The 20,189-nt window shown below is 41.5% G+C and overlaps 1 protein-coding gene across 11 annotated transcripts in view; it reads left to right on the top strand.

The window, feature by feature from the left end:
* The window catches only part of STARD13 (StAR related lipid transfer domain containing 13), a 322,774-nt gene that overhangs the window by 287,069 nt on the left and 15,516 nt on the right, over positions 1 to 20,189 (top strand). For 9 of the 11 annotated variants that reach the window (XM_032099570.1, XM_032099572.1, XM_032099571.1 and 6 more), the window contains 5 exons: positions 598 to 679; positions 7,591 to 7,654; positions 12,464 to 13,842; positions 15,311 to 15,484; positions 17,471 to 17,630. In XM_032099570.1, coding sequence (XP_031955461.1) covers positions 598 to 679; positions 7,591 to 7,654; positions 12,464 to 13,842; positions 15,311 to 15,484; positions 17,471 to 17,630 — 1,859 coding nt within the window. Of the gene's footprint in view, positions 1 to 597; positions 680 to 6,946; positions 7,183 to 7,327; positions 7,502 to 7,590; positions 7,655 to 12,463; positions 13,843 to 15,310; positions 15,485 to 17,470; positions 17,631 to 20,189 lie in introns of those variants that run through there. The other 2 variants (XM_032099579.1, XM_032099580.1) reach the window with 2 other exon arrangements.

The raw sequence follows: 20,189 nt of genomic DNA, 5'->3' as shown, positions 1-20,189 counted from the left end.
GTCCCACCATTACATGTCACTTTTCATTACAAATGTCAGCTTCTAGCATGCTATTCTGGCTTTTTAGCTAATATTGGGGATTATAATTCAGTTTGGGGGTTTTTTTGTCTGTTATTTGAGTAACCCTCTGTCTGAAATCATTGCTATTTGGATCGGTTTTAAAAGCAAAAAGCATAGAACATTTCTGGGGCTTGGGCAAAGTCTGTCTAGCAAATGACTATTAAGTCACTGTAATGAGAAAGGAAAACCTCATTGCTCATGTAGATAAAGTAAGTGTGGTGGTAATTCCCTGATCTCATTCACTTGTGCAAGGTGCTAGAATGAACAGCTAACAACTGAGTATTTTTTTAAAGCCAAAATGAAATAATTTTGCTCTCACTCTAATGCCCTGGACATTCAGCTATACCTTTAACAGAAAATAAAAATAAATAAGGTGTCTGAAAAGGTCACAGATACAGCTGGAAGGGAACCAGAGCTGAGTGAAATTGGTCATACTAGATTTCAGTGAGCAAGCACATGCAAAGCAATTTAGATGTAGACAATGTATTTTCATTTGAGTAGCAAGCAGTCATCTTAATATTGTGTCTCCTTTTACAGACTCCCAGTTTCCCATTGACATTGCTGCAGTAAAGAAAGATCATGATTTTCTTGACAAGGACCTTGTAGAACCTCTTTGCAGGTAAATAACACTCAAAGTTTCTTTTCTGATAATTTCAAAGCATGAGCTGATTTTTAACTGTTAGCATAGCAGCAGTAGAGATGTTTGCTTGTCCAGGTCAATTAAGTGATGAGATCCATAATGCCACCATTCTGAGTTAATTTCTCTTACAGAAAATGCTGCAGTAGGATACCCACTACACTCACAGAAAGCATCACATGATTTGGGAAGACCCAAATCCAAAGGATTTTAAGAACTTTTAAGTTTTTAAGAATTATCAGTAGTGCAAGAAAACCCTGAATAAATGGGAGTCACATTTCAGTTGCACATTAATAACTCTTATGTCTAAGTCCAACAGAAAAGATGAAACTTCAATGCATAGAATTCAGCAAGCCCTTTTCTCTGGCAGCAGACATGGTTTTCATGCTGCTGTGATTCCCTTGGTACTCTCTTTTGGCACCAGTAACAGAAGTGGGACCAGACCCAATACTACAGATCCTCCAGTACTACAGCTGCTGCAGCTGATCACTGCTTTGCCCCTCCCAGCAGTCCTATGTTTGCTGTTTATCTTGCTTTTTATACTCTGTGATGAATATACCATATTGCATTGCTCAAGTCCTGTCCCCCAGGACTCAAGACACAGCAATTCTGTGGCAGTTTTGTAAAACCACATTGCAGAGACATTGTTCCCCTCTTCTTTCCCCTGTGCTCAGCTCGAGCTGGGTTCTGCTCCTCTGCTCTTCAAGTCAGGACAAAGGAGCATCTGGCCCTTAACCAAGCTGACTTTATTACATGTTATGGAAACTTTCACAACACTGACATCAAGATAATTGGACAAGACTCTCTTTCTCCTTCTGCAACTGTGCCTAAAGTCATCAGAGATGGCTTTAGGAGATGCTGTTCCACATCATACTGAGCATTGCAAGGATTAATGAGTCTGTGATGGAGGAATGCAGAGAAGGTTTCTGAGAATCACCAAAAATAGGGCTGGTTCTTGTGCAGCTCTCCATCCCAGCTATGCCCTCCTTCCTGGTGGATCCAGGTGGTTTCTGGGCACAGCTGTCAGATTGCTTTCCCAAAACTCCCCTGCTGGAAGTGAGACCTATTGTTTCTCATGCTGTCTATTATGGCTATGCAAATATTCTCTTTCTCTGTGTAGTAGCCTTTGTTTCTGAAGACGAATCAGTAGGAAAGACTTGGATCCTCCAGTGATCACTCTCACAAATGCCAGAGAAGAGAATAACTGCAGACTTGATCCACTGCTGTTTTGTGCTGCTTGGTGAGAGCACATTGCTATGCCCTGAGAAACCCTCTTCCCACACATATGTACATCCCCCTGCCTCAGTCTGGCATGATGGAAGACATACTTTCTTGTAGTTTGGGAACTGGAGAGTGATAGAGAACAGGAGATTGAAATCTCTTCCCCTCTGCCCTTTACCACAAAGTTGAAGGACCAATAAAAAATGCAAGTATGATGTCTGTTCCTGTTGCTTTCTTGTGAGAGCAAACAGTGAGATGTAGTCATTTCATAGCTCTGTGACTCTCGCTAATCATTTTTCTCTGGAGCAACTGGCAATGGTGGTGCTACAGTCACGGTCACCAGGCATCCAACACCTACACAGCTAAAAATGGGAACAGCTCATCTCTTGCTCTTCCAGCCTCTCTGTAGACTCACGGATACACCTACAGTTACACTGTGTTGATATATTCATGAGGATTATTTTGCAAGCTGAGAAGCTAGAGACTTGGTTGGGTTGGGGTTTTCTTCTCTTTCATTGAAATATGAGGGTTTGGAAAATTAACTAGCAGCTGGATAGATGCACTCATGGGGAAAAAAATGCCTTAAATTAGCCTAAATCAAGGGATACTGATGAGACTTATAGAAAAAAGCATAGACACAGGTATTTCCACTCTTTAAAGATTAATGGGTTTATTAATAACTTTTTCTGTAATTATTTTATTCAGAAGACAACACGTCTAGTTGAATTTTTGTTGGGAGTTGTTAAACAGCTTAGATATAAAAAAAGGAATAGCTCCTCATAATAATATAAGTATTATGTACAGGTTATGTTTTCAGATTGCAGACATTCAGTTTGATGTAATTGAGCAGCTTCAAACCCTTTGCTGAAAGCGACCCGTAAAAAGCCCTTGTTCCAAATGCCAAGATTCAGATTCATCAGAAACAATGAACAGTGTCAGCTGCTGCCCCCAGTACCAGCTTTGTTACTCTATGAGCTATCAAACCAGCATCTTCCAAGTTTTCCAGTGCACTGGAAATCCTCACAGCTCAGCTGACCACTGTGGCCAGTTCTCTGCCCTTCCTTAGCTCTGCAGTGGTGTTACTGCAAGGTGCATGCTAACGTACCATATGAGAGCTGCAGGCTGCAATGCACTTCGAGGAAAGAGAAAAAGGCTGGTTATTATTTCTGTGTGCAGATTCCCAGGTTGGCAGTCAGACTTCCATTCTTCAGACATTCAAGGCTGCCCTCAAAGCTAGGCATGACCAAGCCATCACACTGACTAACAGTGCATTCAGCCCATAGTACTGAACAAAATGGGCTTCTCTTTTTTCTTTTGGAAGAGAATTTTAAAGCTGAAATGCCAGCATGGATAATCAGTTTGAGCAGTTTTAGCTCTGAATAGTAATAGCATAAACACTGAATTTCTCTGCTCTTGTGGGTTGAAACCAGACTCTCAATCTCATTTTATAATCAGTTTTCTCATGGCACTGCATTATACCAGACAACGTGAGGCACAAATGAGGAAGAACCTTGTTTTAAGGCAGCTGGTAGTATTTTAGTCAGAAAGTCTAGGACTCCCTATGGTAAAAGATTTCAGTGACCTTTTTGAGATATTCTAACATTCCTGCTGTTTACAATATAATTTGAAAATTTGGCAGAGTAAAAACCAAATTTGAGGCCTTTGGGTTAGAGGCGTATCTATCAAGAGATTCCACTCAGATTTTATTGAGTAATGAACAATAGAGAATTGCCAGCAATCTGCAGGCAAATGCTGTCAGCCTGCCAAAATAATAATTGGGCATGAAAATTTTATAGCTGGATCTCTGTGTCATTTCCAAAATAGCAGCAACCAACTCTGCTCTGGGAACTTTCGTGACTGCTGTGATAAGAGGGTGAGAAGGAGAAGCCAAGCCACGTTGTACTTTTTGTGTTCACGTACATACAGTGACTAAGAACATGAAGAACAAGTATATAACAGTCTGATACATAGTCCCCTAAACCAAGCTCTTAAAATTTCAACTGTGCCAAGTAGCCAGCAGCCCTTTTTTCCATAGCTGTTGTCTCTTAGACAGCTTGTAAACAAAGTGAAGGTTGTTGTCTGGGATGGGACATCCTACCACCAGAGTTCTGAAATGATGCTTGTACAGTCAGTACCATCTGCTGAGGTATCTTGCTCTAGGTGCTGTTAGGGGATAAGCCTGGCTCTCCACATGCAGGACAGAAAGCCCTGCTCTGGAGGCAGTAGAATGTCTCCCACTGACTTCCAGGAGAGATTACTCATCTCATGTGAGTCTGGAGCCTGTAAGGTAACTCCCTCGGTGGTAGCCATGATGAAAAGGTGATAGGACTGGAAAACAGTACATTCTCTTCATGCACGGAATTGGTGGAGCAGGGACATGCCAGTGTGAGCCTTGCACACCAGCCCTAATGGTGCTGGGAGGACTCTTATTCAGTGTTAAGACCTCAGCAAAGTCCAGCATCAGGAGCTGGATGTCCTCCTCCCAAAGTCCACCGCACCAGAGGAAGCCAGGCAGGGACATGTGTATGCAGCACCTAAATTTGTCTAGGAATAACAATAAAGCAAAGCAATAGTGTTGTGATTCCCTCAGAGGGGCATTCACAGAACCATATTGTGTGTTTTCCTGGTCACAGTCCATAAGAGAGGGCATTTGTGGATCTGCTGAGGCAGGAGACACTGTGCTATCCATGCTTGTCCTCCCCATGACGCCTCCTCCTTCATGACTGGCCAGTGGCCCTGGCTGCATTCCAAAGCACCTTCTTGGAAGTAGCTGCAGAACAGGTCCAGGGATTCTCCTGGAACTCCAACTCACTTCAGTGCTGTCTCCCTATTACTTGGATTCCTCTTCAAGCAAGACAACAGGTCTCCCATAAGGTTTTCCAGCTGACCTGAGCCTTCATTACTAGAAGCTTGTATTTATTTGTAAACACTGCTCAGTGCTGCAAAGGATTCGAAAGTTGGATATTTCCTACTTAAGAACTTCTGTCATAAGAGTTAACAATTACAGCACTGGGGTTGTGATTCAGAGCCCTAAGGACCTGTGTCTATGGCCATCTTAAATCTCCTCAGGTAGCCCAGACTTCTCCATGTGTTGACGGGACTGAGGTACCTGCAGCAGCTGAAGGCCAGGCTTGATACTCCAGAGGATCTAAAATAGCACCAGAAACATCTGTTTAGGTACCTGAATATCTCTGCTGGTGTTTTAAGAGTTATTTCAAAGTGTTAAACCACCAAGGCAGTGTTTACCTGTGATGCTCTGGAGAAGAAATAAAATTACCATCACTGAAACACTTGCTGTAGTACATGTTTTGCAGTCTTTCCCAGAACACTGCAGAAATTTCCTGATATGCATTCAAATGCATCCTAGATTATTTGGGTTTTATATAGCCACCTCTCTTGTGTTTACTTAATGTGTTTTTCCCTGCCTTTTCTCAAGTCCAGACTTTGTGTTTTGTTAACATTACAAACAGGCATTCTTTTCCCATGTTTTTAAGGATAAAAAGTTTTATGCATAGAAGTGCAGTGCTTCTCTCACTTCAACTTTGACTTCAGTGACAGCCTTTGTAGCCAGAAACTTCTGGGATTTCTTCTTTTCAAAAGACATGCTGAGGAGTTGGCTGTCAGTCATCTGATGACTTTAAACTGATGAGAAAAGCTTTCTGCGACCACTGGCACATCAACAAGGCAAAAGAAACTGAAACAGACTGACTTTGATTTGAGCTATTAGTACCAGACAAACTCACAAATATGATCATTAGTTCTCTAATTTCACTGGCAAATCTTTCCACAGCACTGGAAGGGCCCCAGAAAGCATACCAATGTTTTGTAGAGGGGCGAATTTAAAGCCTGGGGCTGAGTCACTGGCGCCCAGTAAAAAGTAATTTTGATTTTGGTGGAGCAAGTGTGGAAATGTAGCTGCAGACTTGTCCCTTCAGCACAGGCCAGCTGACAAAGAGGTGCAGGGACTCCAATATTAGCCAATATTCACCACTCAGAAGAAGCTGTCCCCAAGGATAGAAATGGGCTGGAGTCCTTTGAAAATGAAATGTGCCTCTGTATACTTGGAATTGATATTGATACACACATTTAAACATTTTGTGCTCAAAAGAAGCACTGAACATTATTCAGCCCCAGGGTCCCCAGAAAATACTGCTTTGGGTTGAGAAATTCTGTGTTTGGGCAGAAGAGGAGTTTTGCAATAATAGATGTAATCCCAGAAGAAGATTTGTGGGCAGAAGGCTGGAGATACAGCTACACAGCCACAAACCCTGGAATTTATTTCAACATTGCTATCATGCATGCAGGGTGTGCTTGTGCATACATTATACCCAAATTAATACCTGAGCACAGGACTTTTCTGATACAGCATAACAGATTTATTGCCTTGAGTTGGGAAGGCATATTTGATCTACAAATGAGTAGGTGATACTCTGAGATGGAATGTCTTTTTTAAGGAAGATACACATTTGGTGGGTTGGTTCTTTTTTAGTGGTGGCAATTTGAAAGGTATTCTAATATTAGAAGTTCTGTGGAGGAATATGTTAATGCCATAATCTTCTTACATTATGTGAGAGATTATATTATTGATCTGATACTTTTTTCATGTGTCCTTGTAACTTATCACATGCATTTCAAATGTTCAGTTCTGGAAATTGTCAGCCTCTCCCTGCGACCCAAAAGCAACAGAGAGAGGTCTTGCTATAAAGACACGGGAGATGCAGGCAGCCAACAGAGGAGTGCTGTGGACACGCGGCTCTCTCACTCTGCCTCTCTTTATTTTGAAATTCAGTCCTAGACGTGGAAAATTTTCAAAGTCTAACATATTTAACTTTGAGCCTCTGCTTTTAGAAGTTGGATGGTTTAATGGATCTTCAAGTATAAATAAAACCGAATCAATTATCACTACCACAGTAGGTTCGCTATTGAAAGAGCATGTTTACTTGTCCTCTGGCTGTCCTTGCACATGGACACCACACACACGCACACACACACACGCGCAGATTGTCATTTCAACTCACTGTCATCACAGGATAGCTTTGGATTTAAGGAGCAGATATCTTACAGGAACTCTGGTAACATCAGTATGAATATGGTCAAAAATAGCTAAAAAAAATTATTTTAAAATGTTAGATTTGTTACATGTTGGACCTGTGTATAAGGTCCACAGATAGAAGAAAATAAACTATTGGCTTTGGAGAAACTTTTAAGTAACAGCTAGAAGTTCTTTGCGTCAACTTTTTTAAGAACCTGCCAACTTGCCAGAGGTGAGGAACTGCATCTGTTTTTTTGTTCGATCTTTCACCAGTGCTTTGAAATCCCCATTTTAGACCAATTATGTTACAGTCCTGCATAAGGCAACTCAGCTCCTCCTTCTCTTGTAATTTCCCCAGCTATCACAGGTGTTGGTTTATAGTTGTTTCCTGTGCTAAGTATGGAAATGTCTATCAATTAAAAAGCAATCTATCAAACCTGGCTATCAAGTAAAGTGAAGCTAAGAGTCCCTCAATGCAGTGGTAAGTAATATAGCTGGAGTAGATGACCAGTATCATTTCTGGAGCTGTTGCATGCAGTTGGCACCTTACAGTAAGATAAGAGAATATGTTTTGAACTTGCAAAAAATCATGCCCTTTAGTCAGAGGCTGCTAATCTTTTGAATTTGCTTTGCCCTGTAGACGACTGAACACACTGAACAAGTGCGCCTCAATGAAACTCGATGTGAACTTCCAAAGAAAAAAGGTAAGGGAACTTCATTAAATATGCTGGCTTTACCCTGGCTTTTGTGGTAAGACCACCCCAATTTAGCCTTTAAGTCAGTAATGCTCTTAAAAGTAAGTTAAGTTTATTTGACTTTGAACATGCATGTCACCCTTATCTGGATGCATGATAATGTGAATTGCTGAATCTTGAAATTATAAATAGAATAGAAACTGTGACTAAATACTATGTGTGTTAGAAGAGCTCACACAGTACTTAAACTCTACATATTAGAGTGCAATTAAATTTAGTGGGTGAAAAGACAGTGAAGCTTCATTAGACTGGCTTGTTTGTCAATGTTATATGAGTACGCAGTGGAAAATCCTGCTCAGAAAAAAATCTAAGCTGCTCAGATGAAAATAACAGCTTTTCTTTGTTTCTTGTACTGACTTCTTCCCAGTTAAGAGTATGAAAATAAACTCTGTCATCCTTACAAGCTCCTGTGTAACATGGGATTTATTTGAGCTTAAAGGGTTTCAGTGAGGGCTGCAGAAACAGCCTGTTGATTTTGAGAGTGTTGTAACATGTCCAGCACTAACTATTGAACGTTTGATTTTCTGGTCACAAATTCCCCAAAGTCCTTGAGTAGTACAATGGTAGTTGTCAACTCTGAGAAATCTCGGTTTCTGTTTTTCCTTCCTAGAGGGTTTGTCTAGTGCTTTCTAAAAACTGCCTCTGAGACCTCCATTTTTGATGTCTTTGCAAATTCAGTCTCATCATACTCTATTCAGTGTTTGAGGGAACTTGAACAGAGGATGGTTTTAATGCCCAAATAACCTGCTTTGGCACGTGCCCACTTGTTGCTCTGTGTACTAGCCTCTTTAGCTTGTATTTTGTCCATTCCCTGGAGCTGCAGGGACTTCTCTTCACTGCATTAGGGGTTTTTCTTGTCTTGGGTTTTATGTTGTCTTAAAAACGAAGGATTTTTTTTTTTGTTACATTTGTTTTCCATTAATTTTTGTGCCACTCCTCCCTGTTCTGAATGGACTGAAGTCCTCAGCTGCTCTCCTTGCAGATGACCATTAATTTGTGATGGAAGAGAGATGGCCCTACTTGGTACTCTTTCAAGGGGACAAAAGCTAGGTGGGTGCATACCTGCATAAGGCCACAGAGAAGCAGAGCACAGAAAAATGTAAAGAAAGAGGAGTTGGAGGAAATTTTAGCCCACAGATACAGAGCAACTGAAAGGAGATGAGAATGTGAGTGAGAGAAGAGGAAGGAGAGCCTGCCGACAGGAGGAAATGTAAATGCAAGTGTAAAAGCCAGAAATTGGGTCTAAAATTGATCACTGATCTAAATAAATCATTTGCTGTAGATACTGCCTTTCCTAATAGTCTCTATAGTGATCTAAACAATGAAATGCAAAATCAGCCTGCTTTGGAGCTTCAGCATAACAGGTATGCACAGGACTAGCACAGCTGCTTGAGTGATTCATCCAAATATGGCCAAGCAAGATGCCAGGCAAGGTTACTGTGAAAGCCAGCACAGTATGAGCGTTCCCCACTGCCCACTCTCCCACCCAGACCATTCCCACTGTGGACTGCTGTCTTCCCTTGGCTTCATCAAGATGCAAACAGAAATCCTCATGTATGTGTTGCAAATATGTCCGTAAGCGATTTGGACAGACAGAGATTAGCCTTTGGATTAACTGCCTTCTGCAGCTGTCGATTTATGAGATTCCTGCCCCCAGCTGGAAAAATGTGGCAGAATTCCACTGCAAATAAATCCACTATTTGCCTTTTGTTAGCATCCCTCTGTATTTTAGGCAAGTACACCCTCAGTCAAAAAGCTGTACTATTTTAAATCAACTGTGACAAATCTGAATCAAAATCTCTTTCTCTTTGGCAAATGTTACCGGTCACTCCTCAAGAAACTTGCCCTTCTCATCTTCCCAAACATAATACTATTAACTGAACTTTTGAATATGCTCCAAAGCTGTGCACTTGATTTCACCCCAGGGTCAGCAGAAATATACAGTCACTGCTCCGAAATGTCTGCTCTGCCGGTGTCAGATGAATCATTGCTTTCAGACCTTCTCTTGATCCACTGTCCCCATAGCTGTGACATGTGGGTGGGCTAAGTGCTCTCAAATTTTTTTTTTGGACAGCTTCGTTTGTGAGGGCACTCAGATATCTGACAAGAACAGTGGGTCATTCAGGATATTCATGGCTTCCAGAATTTCTACTGATTCCATCAAAAGAAAAGCACAATATGTCATAGGACTCACAGTGCAGCTGAATTTGTAGTGAGTCACCATGGCAGTATTTCAGCACCCAGATATTTCATTTCATATTTGCCTGGTTTTGCTTCTGATAAAATACAAGCGTGTTTCTTTATCAATTAAAAAACCCCCAAAACTAAGCCTTTATTTAATTGAGCTGCAAATTTTGACACTGAAAAGCCTCTGTATTTTCTAAGTGATTCTTGGGCAGAATGTAATCCTGTCTTTGCTGTGGTTAGAGGCAAAACTTGTTTACTACCAGTATACATTTCTGTTCATCTCTGCTTTGTCCAAAAAAAAAAAAAAAAAAACCTCAAACAAACAAAACAAAACAAAAACAAACCCACAAAACTTTTGATTTAAAGTATATTTACCACTGAATTTATTTTTATTTCTGTCTTCTGCTCCATGATCTCTTCTTGGTGTTTTTTGCAATGTCTCTACCACTCTGGCTACTTTAATCGATTCCAGCTTGTAGAAAATACAGGCTAAATCCTGTCAGTTCATACAGTAATGTCCATGCAGCTAGAGGGATTTGTGTCAGCCAAGAATCTTCTTTAAGGTCCCTTTGGCATATTGCGATGTAGGGAAAATTTTAAAAATATCCTATTGGCTGGTGCCACCAACGCTTCAGCAGTGGTGTGCTTTGGAGATATAATTACCACTGTTAAATATTTAAAAGTACCTACCCTTGCGGTTTTTAAAATATTCACTTTGTGGCACTACTAAGACCACAATAAATAGATTTTTAAGTTCCTGAGGCTGTGCTGTCCTTTGGTCCATATATACATACAGCAAGCTGTGGAGTTAAAACAAAGGTAGAGCTGTCTGATGTGCCATTGCTTCCCTGCAGACAAAATGGCCAAAGCAGTATTAGACTTTTCTAGCCTCTTCCCTCATACTTCACTAGGTGCTCAATTCTTCTCTCTAACAAGCCACAGAATGAAGATCTCTGTTCATTCCTGTAAACTCACATCAGCTGCAGGAGCACTGCACACCTCAACATTAACAGAAGAAAGAGGGATGCCTAAACCCAAAATTTCACAGCTATATTTTATTTTACGGTTTGGACATGATCTAAAACATCTGGCTGACTTGAAGTGATAAACTGCCAAAAGTTTATGGCATCAGTGAGACCTGGCATGCTACTGATCCCAATCTCCAGCTTTTGAGGTTTCACATTATTTAAGGTTTTGGGTGCTCTTGTAAAATTTGGTTTACATTTTTCAATTAGACAGGCCAGCAAAGATCTAGTCAGAGATTGGAGATAACTTTACCATTGAAACTTCATATAAAAATACTTCTAATAATAGACTCTTAAAATGAGAATTTTTCCAGTCCCAAAATAGTCTTTCTGGTTTAGCACCTCATTTTAGTCTGACAGCCTGTCATATTTTACTGCCTTCATACTGCTTCCAAGAATGTGAAGAGCTGTTTGGATGTCATCTAGGTGAAGTTAGTTTGTTCTGCTTTAAAACAAATGTACAAGAATAATGCAGTATAAACCCAGTTCAAAGTCAGGGGAAGGGTACTCATTAGCAACTTTGGGCTTCATGCTGAACATGTACCTTTTTTGTCTGAGCAAACAGATGAGAAAATGTCATAGAGTGAGGTGTTTAATCTAAATTTTTTTCCAAGGCACATGTTCTCTGCATTGCAGAGCAGCTCCTGGAGCTGCCTAAACATAAGCACATCTCTGTGTGCCTCAGGCTGAGGGATGAGACCAGGAAGGGCTGTGGGGCTGCTGCTGCCTCAGGAGAGGTTGGAGGAAGCCAGAGAGTGGGGCAGGCTTCAGGTCATCAAGTTTGGGGTGCCTCTGATGATGAGGGCAGGGAAGACAGTGGTTGCCACTGTAGGAAAGCTCAGCACAGCTGCAGATGCTGCCCCATCCCAGCCGGAGCCTGGCTACTCCTCCTGCCCACACCTCCACAGCTGGCTTCTCTGCCTTCCTTCACCTGCACTCAGACACACCTTAAGCAATACTTCTAAATATTATATTTTTATTGTTCTTTTAAGCATCATGGCTATTTATCTGTAGTAATGTTCCTGAAACATAAATCCTGTTAGGTGTATCTAGTCTGTGAAGTTTATAGATGTTTATTTTAGTTCTCACTGCAAAACTACATGCAGCACCAGATATTTGCAGTCTTGGATTTTTAAATAGCTCACATTGCTGTAGTACCCAGCTACTTCCCTGTCTTTACCATGTGTACCTTAACACCATCCCTGCAAATCAGGATTCCTTTACTTGGACCTTTCAAAATTTTTTTTTCCTAAACAGTCACTGTGGGCATCAGTCCTACACAATTCAGTGCGCAGGCAATCCATGGAAGCCAAGAGGTATCAGTGAGACTCCTAACATGGAGCAGGCTTTTTTTCCTTTCTTGTTAAGATGTTTGGAGGCTTTACAATTAAATGAAAGAAGGTGTTATGAAAGGACTGGTGACCAGTCTTTCATAAACTTGGTTCAGAGAGACATTGTTACCTGTTGCTCGCCTGGAGCAGCCTAATCACATTAATTCAAATAACAAGTTAAAACACACAATTTTAACATGTGCTTTTTTTTCCAGAGTGAAGATTCAGATGAAGAAGACCTCTGTGCTATCAGTAATAAATGGACTTTCCAAAGAACCAGCAGACGATGGTCTCGGGTGGACGACATTGACGCTTTGCTTCACCGATCTGACAGACATGGCTCTTCTGGGGACATTAAGATGAAAAACACGACAAGCAGTGAGAGCGTCCTTACAGATCTGAGCGAACCTGAGGTCTCATCCATTCACAGTGAGAGCAGTGGGGGCAGTGACAACAGGAGTCAATCTGGCACCACCAGCGCTGCCAGGGAGACCTGCGACTGCTCTGGCCATCATGATGTGGAAAGCACCCTGCTGCAGGACTCCACTGCAATAAACACCGCCCTGTCCCCCAAGGATGGCCTGAGGAATGAAAATCCAACACGAGCCAGAGCAAAAACCTTCCTAAAACGCATGGAGACACTAAAAGCAAAAGCTGTGCATGGAAAACTAAAAGGCTCAGGAAGAACAGGTCCTTTGGAGATCAGTGGACCGGTTCTCCAGTTTGAGCCGAAATCCTTGAAAGACATGCACTGCGTACAGATAGTCAATGGCGATCTCCAAAATTTGGGACAAGATTCAGTCAAAAGAGGGCTTCCCTTTTCTGCCAAATCCAGCAGTGACAGCAGTCAGTCCGAAAACAGCAGCAGTGGGGTGAGCACACCATGTTTGAAGGAACGCAAATGCCATGAAGCAAACAAGAGAGGTGGGATGTACCTGGAGGACCTGGATGTTCTGGCAGGAACGGCCTTACGGCAAGTGGTGGACCAAAACCGCAAAAATGAATTTCATTCCCAAGAGAACTTGGTTGTGCACATTCCCAAGGATCACAAACCAGGGACCTTCCCAAAGGCACTTTCTATCGAAAGCCTCTCACCTACAGACAACAGTAACAGTGTAAACTGGAGGACAGGCAGCATCTCTTTGGGAAAGCAGAACTGCTCTACTCCAAAGGAATCTGGACTGATGGTTTGCTGTCCTAAAGAGAGCAGAATTAGTATTTATGACAATGTGCCAGGGTCCCACTTGTATGCTAGTACTGGGGACCTGCTGGACATAGAGAAAGATGTCCTTTTCCCTCAGTTAGATGACATTTTGCAACATGTCAATGGACTTCAGGAGGTGGTAGATGGCTGGTCAAAGAAGGTGTTGCCAGGTCTGCCGGTTGGTGATGTGTCAGTCAGGGAATCCCCATCACTGCCTTTCCAGTCACCTACACAGATCACTCTTGATTTTGAAGGAAACTCTGTGTCTGATGGCCGGACCACCCCAAGTGACATGGACAGAGATGGAACATCCCTGAATGAATCCGAAGCCACTGGTGTTAGAGACAGGAGAGACTCTGGGGTGGGAGCATCGCTCACAAGGCCAAGCAGGTAAGTAGCAAAATTTTGTATACAAATCCACAGGCTGTGAAATACAATATAATGGAGCAGAGGTTCTCAGCCTGGGAGTAAGAAGGCACAGGGTACCACTGCAGTTGTGCTCATCGTGTATGGAGATGGGGACTTCCCAAGGAAAGGTGGACTTTGAGGCAAGGGACATCCTGCTATGGACATTCTTGCATGGAATCAATGCAGAATTTGTTCAATAGAGCAAACTAAGGCATTTTTTATCCCTTGATCCACTGATTACGTGGTAGGACCCTGAATATGTTGTAGGATATATTTTCAATTCGTCTTCTAAGTTACGCACCCAGAGCTTTATGCATTGATAGCTTTATAAACTTTTTTAATGCACTAGTCTGCTTTAAAAATGTGCCCCTTCATGCACGAAGAGAACTTCCCTACTCTGCCTCAGCCCCTTACATGGGTGGGATGAAAATGATGGTAAATGATTGACTTCTTAATAAAGTGAAAAGTGGAATTTTGTTAATAGTTTACAGACCTGTTTAAAGTCAGAGTGATGAGCTCCTGTTGACCCAAGTACCGATGGTGCTGGGCAAAAGCCTTTGTGGGTCCAAACTGTTGTGTGTAGGGTGGCTTTGTAAGTGCAAAAGCAGGGAGAATATACCTGGTATTTTATGACACTGGTATGTCTGATAGTACTGGTATTTTCTGATCTGCTGTCAGTCTTGTCACACCCTCACAGAGGACTCTGCCATGCCAGGTTTGCTGCTGCCTGTGTGTGCTCACCACCACCACAAAAGTGAAAGTGAACTCGAGGAAACTACTGAGTAAATGAGCAGTGCCAAAGTTTTTAGGATTTGAGCCAGAACTTATATTTAGTGAAACAAGAAAATGAAATTAGGGGTTTTTTTTTCTGATGAATCCAGTATATAGAGAAAGTGGATTGGAGTAAAAAGATGTGAGTGGTTCAATAGCTTGGTGGTTATAGCTCTAGCTAAGGAGACACAGGGTTTAATCCTTTTTCAAAAAAATCCTTCAGCATTTAATAACAGAGATATTTGGAGAACCTCATCTCCAAATATCTCAGTGGTCAGGTCAGTCCCCAGGGAGGTGAAGGGACTAAGCATCGAATACCAGTTCTGAGTCAGGCAAAGAACATTTGAATCTAAATCTCTCACATCCTGTTGCAAGTGTGTGGGCTAAAGACCATAGCAGGCAGCACTGCTTCCCCAAGTATATGGACAGGACCCACACCCACTTGTGAATCTAATGTAAAAATGACAAAACTTGGGCATTTCCAAAATTGAAGAGATTGACTAAATTGTTTTATTTATCTCCAAGGTACATTTTCTTTCAGTTGACACACCACAAGCCATCACATATGTGTGTGTTTGTGTATGTTTTATATATTGCCCAACCCTATCTCACAGTATCCCATCTTTCCTGCCCAACCAAAGCAGTTCTCTGATTTTTCTGTCATTTCTTTTTGCTAAAGGCGATTACGATGGCATAGTTTCCAAATCTCTCATCGCCTGAGCCGCTCCATTGCATCGCTTCACATCAGCAACCAGTCAGCAGCCCAGCTGAATCTACTGCAAAAATTCTCTCTGCTTCGTCTCACTGCCATCATGGAAAAGTACTCCATGTCAAACAAACATGGCTGGACCTGGTGAGTACCACTGATAACTGGAAAAGAGACATTTTGGAAGAAAATAGTTTCTCCTAATTCTGTTACTCTGATAGTAAGTAAATGCATTTAGAAGGAACCATTGACTTCAAGTGTAGGATTTGAAACTGTCGCTTCTAATCCATTGCTGCCTAGTGGCTTGTTGGCAAAGTCAGAAATAGATCCTGGAAATAAACAGGAGTAGGAGAGAGTGACTAAAAAGCAGGAAAAGTTTACAGTAAGTCCTACCTGGAATTCATTTTGTGATTCAAAAAGAAACAGCTGCTGCTTAATGTGTTTGATACTGCTTTGCTTGTGCTTTAAAAGAAGGGTTACAACAGTTATGGGACATTTCTCTATAAATCAAAGATGCAGGCTTTAGCCTAGGCCTGGACCTGTGTTAGAGGGAGCTTGCAGCCCTGGCAGCTGTGACATCTACCTGGTCACTTAGGGAGTGGAGGGAAGCGCACATGGATGTGAGTGCTCACAATGTGGCTCCTGTAGCTACTGGCTACAGAAACCTGCATGTTTCATGGTACACACACCCTGGTGGGCCTCACAGATTGAGGTACACCAGAAATGGAAATGGGCATAGATAAGACTTTAAAAGTATCAGAAATAATCAAAAGAATGACAGAATCTCTCCCTAATACACTGAGGCACCCAGTCCAGGTACACTATGACTTGATATTTATATTGTGATTTTCATGCTCAAATCACCTCTCCAAAATCCCACTAAATTAATCTGTGCGCTACATAAGACAAATTTTCCTTTAGAAATGGAAAAATAGATACAATAGATACACGTGAGATTCACCTCACTGACATCAGCCAGTAGGAAAAGTTAAAAGTGTAATCTGTTATAAATCTGATCTGAGAAAGTCAGGTCAGCTGTTTGTGGTCAGAGGAAAAAGACAGGCAACTCCAAAGCAGCCCATTATATCCAAGGCTGAGGGTTTGGGTCACCCTCCACAGGTGTCTCTCTCTAGAGTGGGTATAGAGCTAGTCCAGACTGCTGACTCTTTTTAAATCTCCGTAGGAGAGCTAAAATTCAGTAAGATTAACCCCCATTTCATTGGTTTTTGGTGCAGCTCCCTGTGGCTAGCTGACAACATCTGCACTGAAATGAATCTCACCTTACACAACTTCAAATAAGCAGACTAGAGTACAGCAAATTCCAGCTCCTGCTCTTTGTACAAGGTTTTCATCCTGACAAGTATTTCTTCAGTTTTTATAACCAGTCTCTAAGGATTTTTAAGAGAGGGACTGTAAATAGCTGTAAAATTATGCACTGTACTTCTGCAGTAGGTAATTTAAAATGAGTTTTTACTTCTTCCCACACAGATGACAGAACTCTTAGTCACATTTAGGTCATATTCATCCTTTTTATTTTAATTCCATGGCAGTCATGACTCCCAAAAAGGGAATCATTGTTGGTTCTTGTTTTCATCACAATTTTTTGAAGAAAGCAAGCTCACCAGCTTCACTTAAGTTACTCAACTAGAATAAATCATATAACACAAGGGAGGAGTCTGACACATAGGGATTTCCCACCATCATTTCTTATTGTAAATTCTTAGTCAATAGAAATACTAAATCATGTAACTGGTATATAAAGATCATTCAGCATGTTAGAGGATTGAACCTCCTTTTCCCTCAGATACCCTCTCCACTCAGGTTTGCTCTGCCATTCCTGTGAGTCCCTAAAGGATGCTTTAAACCTTGTTGGCTTCAGCTGGATGACACCTGCGTAGTAAAAGGTTTTTGTTAGAATGGATTGTTATGCTGTACCTTAGAGGCCATCCACTTACAGACATTAAGAAATTAATCAATTATGCAAATTGTAAAGTGTCTGTGTATTGTGCATTAAACGTTATTTCACCATCTTTATAAAAAAGGCCCCAGATATCAATTTCTGTCAGTAGTGTTACTTGGAGAGTGTGTAAATACCCTGATTTTTTTATGAAGCCTGTTCATGTTAATTTTCAGGTCTGTGCCAAAGTTCATGAAGAGGATGAAAGTCCCTGACTACAAGGACAAGAATGTCTTTGGTGTGCCCCTGATAGTTCATGTCCAGAGAACAGGACAGCCTCTTCCTCAGAGCATACAACAAGCACTGCGCTACCTACGGAGCAACTGTCTAGACCAGGTAGGAACTTTACTCCACGGACTTGTTGTTTTTTTCTGAAAAGCCACTTTAAGCAAGCAACAGTGAGAATTTTTGTGCTAAGTACCAGGATTATTTGAAGATTATTATCTCTCATGTTGGGCCTAGATCTCCTCTGGTGATTTGATAGTTGGTGCCAATACTGAAAGTTTGCCCGTTTGGGATTTGTATCCAGCTAATCTGTTGGATTCTTGTAGCTGTAACAGTCCTGCTGACTTGTATACCACAGTTTACTTCAAACAATATTTTGAGATCTTCATGTGTATTGAATGAAATCTGGGAAGAGATCAGGACTCCCCACTTTTACCTGTATTTGTACTGCTTATGCTTGACTGTTGCCATTGAGGGTTAACTGCATTCACCATTTCACAAGATATGGTACAAAAGGTTTTATTTACTTAGCAAAGACAGAAAAGTCCAAGAATAGAGAGCAAACTCAGCAAAATATTCCAAGTATTCTGTTGACAGAGTCAGATATATCCAGATAGTTAGGTCAGCAGGGGTTCAATGCCAAAGCCATTATGGTACATTGCCTTTTATAGTGTTCTTAGCTACAACAAGCCAGCCGGGACACCCTCATGCTCAAAGTATTTCAGATTTTTTTTATTCCCTTTAGCTACAGAGGGACATACTAATCATATCGTTACTGTTCTTCCCCTAAGGATGAGGATATGTATTTTTATGAACATAGGACTGGGAGAAACCCCCTGGCTGATTATGTTCAGTCCTCTACTGTTACTGACCTCATGTCATATGACCTCTTTCATAACTGCCTTTAGATAGTTGTAAGTTCAAAAGGAGCAACCAGCACTTTGCTCTGCAGACTTTGCTGCTTTCCTAGCTCTGAGCACATGAAAAGGGTGGAATTAGTCTGTTCTGAATCTTCACATTTTCTAATCACCATTCTGGTTGCTGTTCAGGTTTTTTTTTGGGTGACAGTCATCTTCCCTAAAACTGAAATCTAAAAATTAAAGGCGCTCCTGTGGATGACATCCATTTCCCTTTGCAGCCAGTGAGAAGGTCCTTCCTATCAGTTCTCTCTGTCAAGGAATCCTGTAGTGGTCAGACCTTGACTTCTAACTCCACAGTGTCAAAAGTGAGGTGAGATGAGTTCTGTCAACCATATGTAGTGCAGGAGCTGAGGGGCGGGATGAACATCTTGTCAGAAATTTATTAAGAGAGGATGAAAGGGAAAGATGCACAGAGACAAGAAGAAGTGATATATTCAAGAGCTAACATGCCTGGTTGCCACGGGGCTCATCTGGGTTTGTGTACTGAGCTGGGAAAGCCAGTGTAGGAAGAAAAGTGAAGCAGCAAGCCTGGAATTAGTGATGAGATTGGAGGAGGAGACGCCCAAGTAGGAGGAAGAGGAGATGTAAGGATAGGGATGGGCTTGTCAGCTAAGAAGCAGAGCAAGAGGAAGAAAGACTAGAGAGAGAATTAATTGTGGAGAATGTAAAAGGGAGAGTAAAATATAAAGAAAAAGCTCTTGAGAGGTTTGAGGCAGTTAAAAGGTGTTGAAAGTCTCAGACAAGTATATGCTCCATTTGTGTTTACCCGCTGGGAAGCATCAGAGCTCTGTGAAGGGTCATTTCCATCCAGCTTTGGTTTCTTCTCAGAGTGCAACTGGGAAAATACTGAATAAAAAAAAGGAGAAGATGTACAGATTGGCACCCTGTAAAATACCTTTTCACCAAAATCCTTTCTAGGCAAAAACCCTCCAGGCAGTTCACCTTCTCTGCTTTACAGTTACTCCTTTTGTTCCCGTTTAATTCAAAGTCTCCTAATGCCTGGACAGAGACCAGGGCAGCCTCCAGTCTCCCCCAGCATCTTGCTTATGTGTCTCTTCTGTGCCCTGCAGAAGGTGGGGTAGAGTTCTGAAGAGGTGTCAGAGCCTCTACTGCATACACTTGGTAACATTGAGGTTGCTCTAAACTGTTATAATGTCTGTCTCCTGCCACTGAAATCCCTAACCTGGCATGAGGAGCCTCCCCGTTACTTGCACAATATGTAGTTTGGTTTCACTTTGTGAAATAGAAATTGCTTTGCCTTTTCCAAATGCATCTTTATTTCTGTCATGTATCGTAAGGTTGCTTGTAGGGAAGATGATCCACACAGCATGAGGATAGTAAAGAGATTGGGCCAGACTAACCTTATGATTTGTAGTCCCTTTTTATTTACAGAACAAGTCTGTAATAAAGCCTAACAGAGCCTAAAATGTCTTTTTCTATCAAGTGAAGAACTCTTTTGATTAATTATTTTTTTTTTAATTAAAAAAAAAAAGGAAATAGGAGTTTGGATAAATGTCTTTAAACAGAGATCAAGAGTAGCAGAATGATGTGCAGCAGGAGATTGCATGGGTGAGATTTGACATCTGACCTCTCAAATCAGACTTAGCTGGAAGTTTTTAATGGTTCTTTATACCAGCAAGGACACTTTTCATCAAAAGGAGAGAACTGAGCCTCTGGTCTCACATTTATCTACCACAGGGCAAAACTTTATTTTTTGGACAGAGTTAGCAAGTGTCCTTCTGCATCTTCA

This window comes from Corvus moneduloides, chromosome 2 (assembly GCF_009650955.1).
Source record: "Corvus moneduloides isolate bCorMon1 chromosome 2, bCorMon1.pri, whole genome shotgun sequence".
Lineage (NCBI taxonomy): Eukaryota > Metazoa > Chordata > Aves > Passeriformes > Corvidae > Corvus > Corvus moneduloides.
The sequence above is the reverse complement of the archived record's forward strand: the minus strand, read 5'-3'. Positions and strand labels throughout refer to the sequence as shown.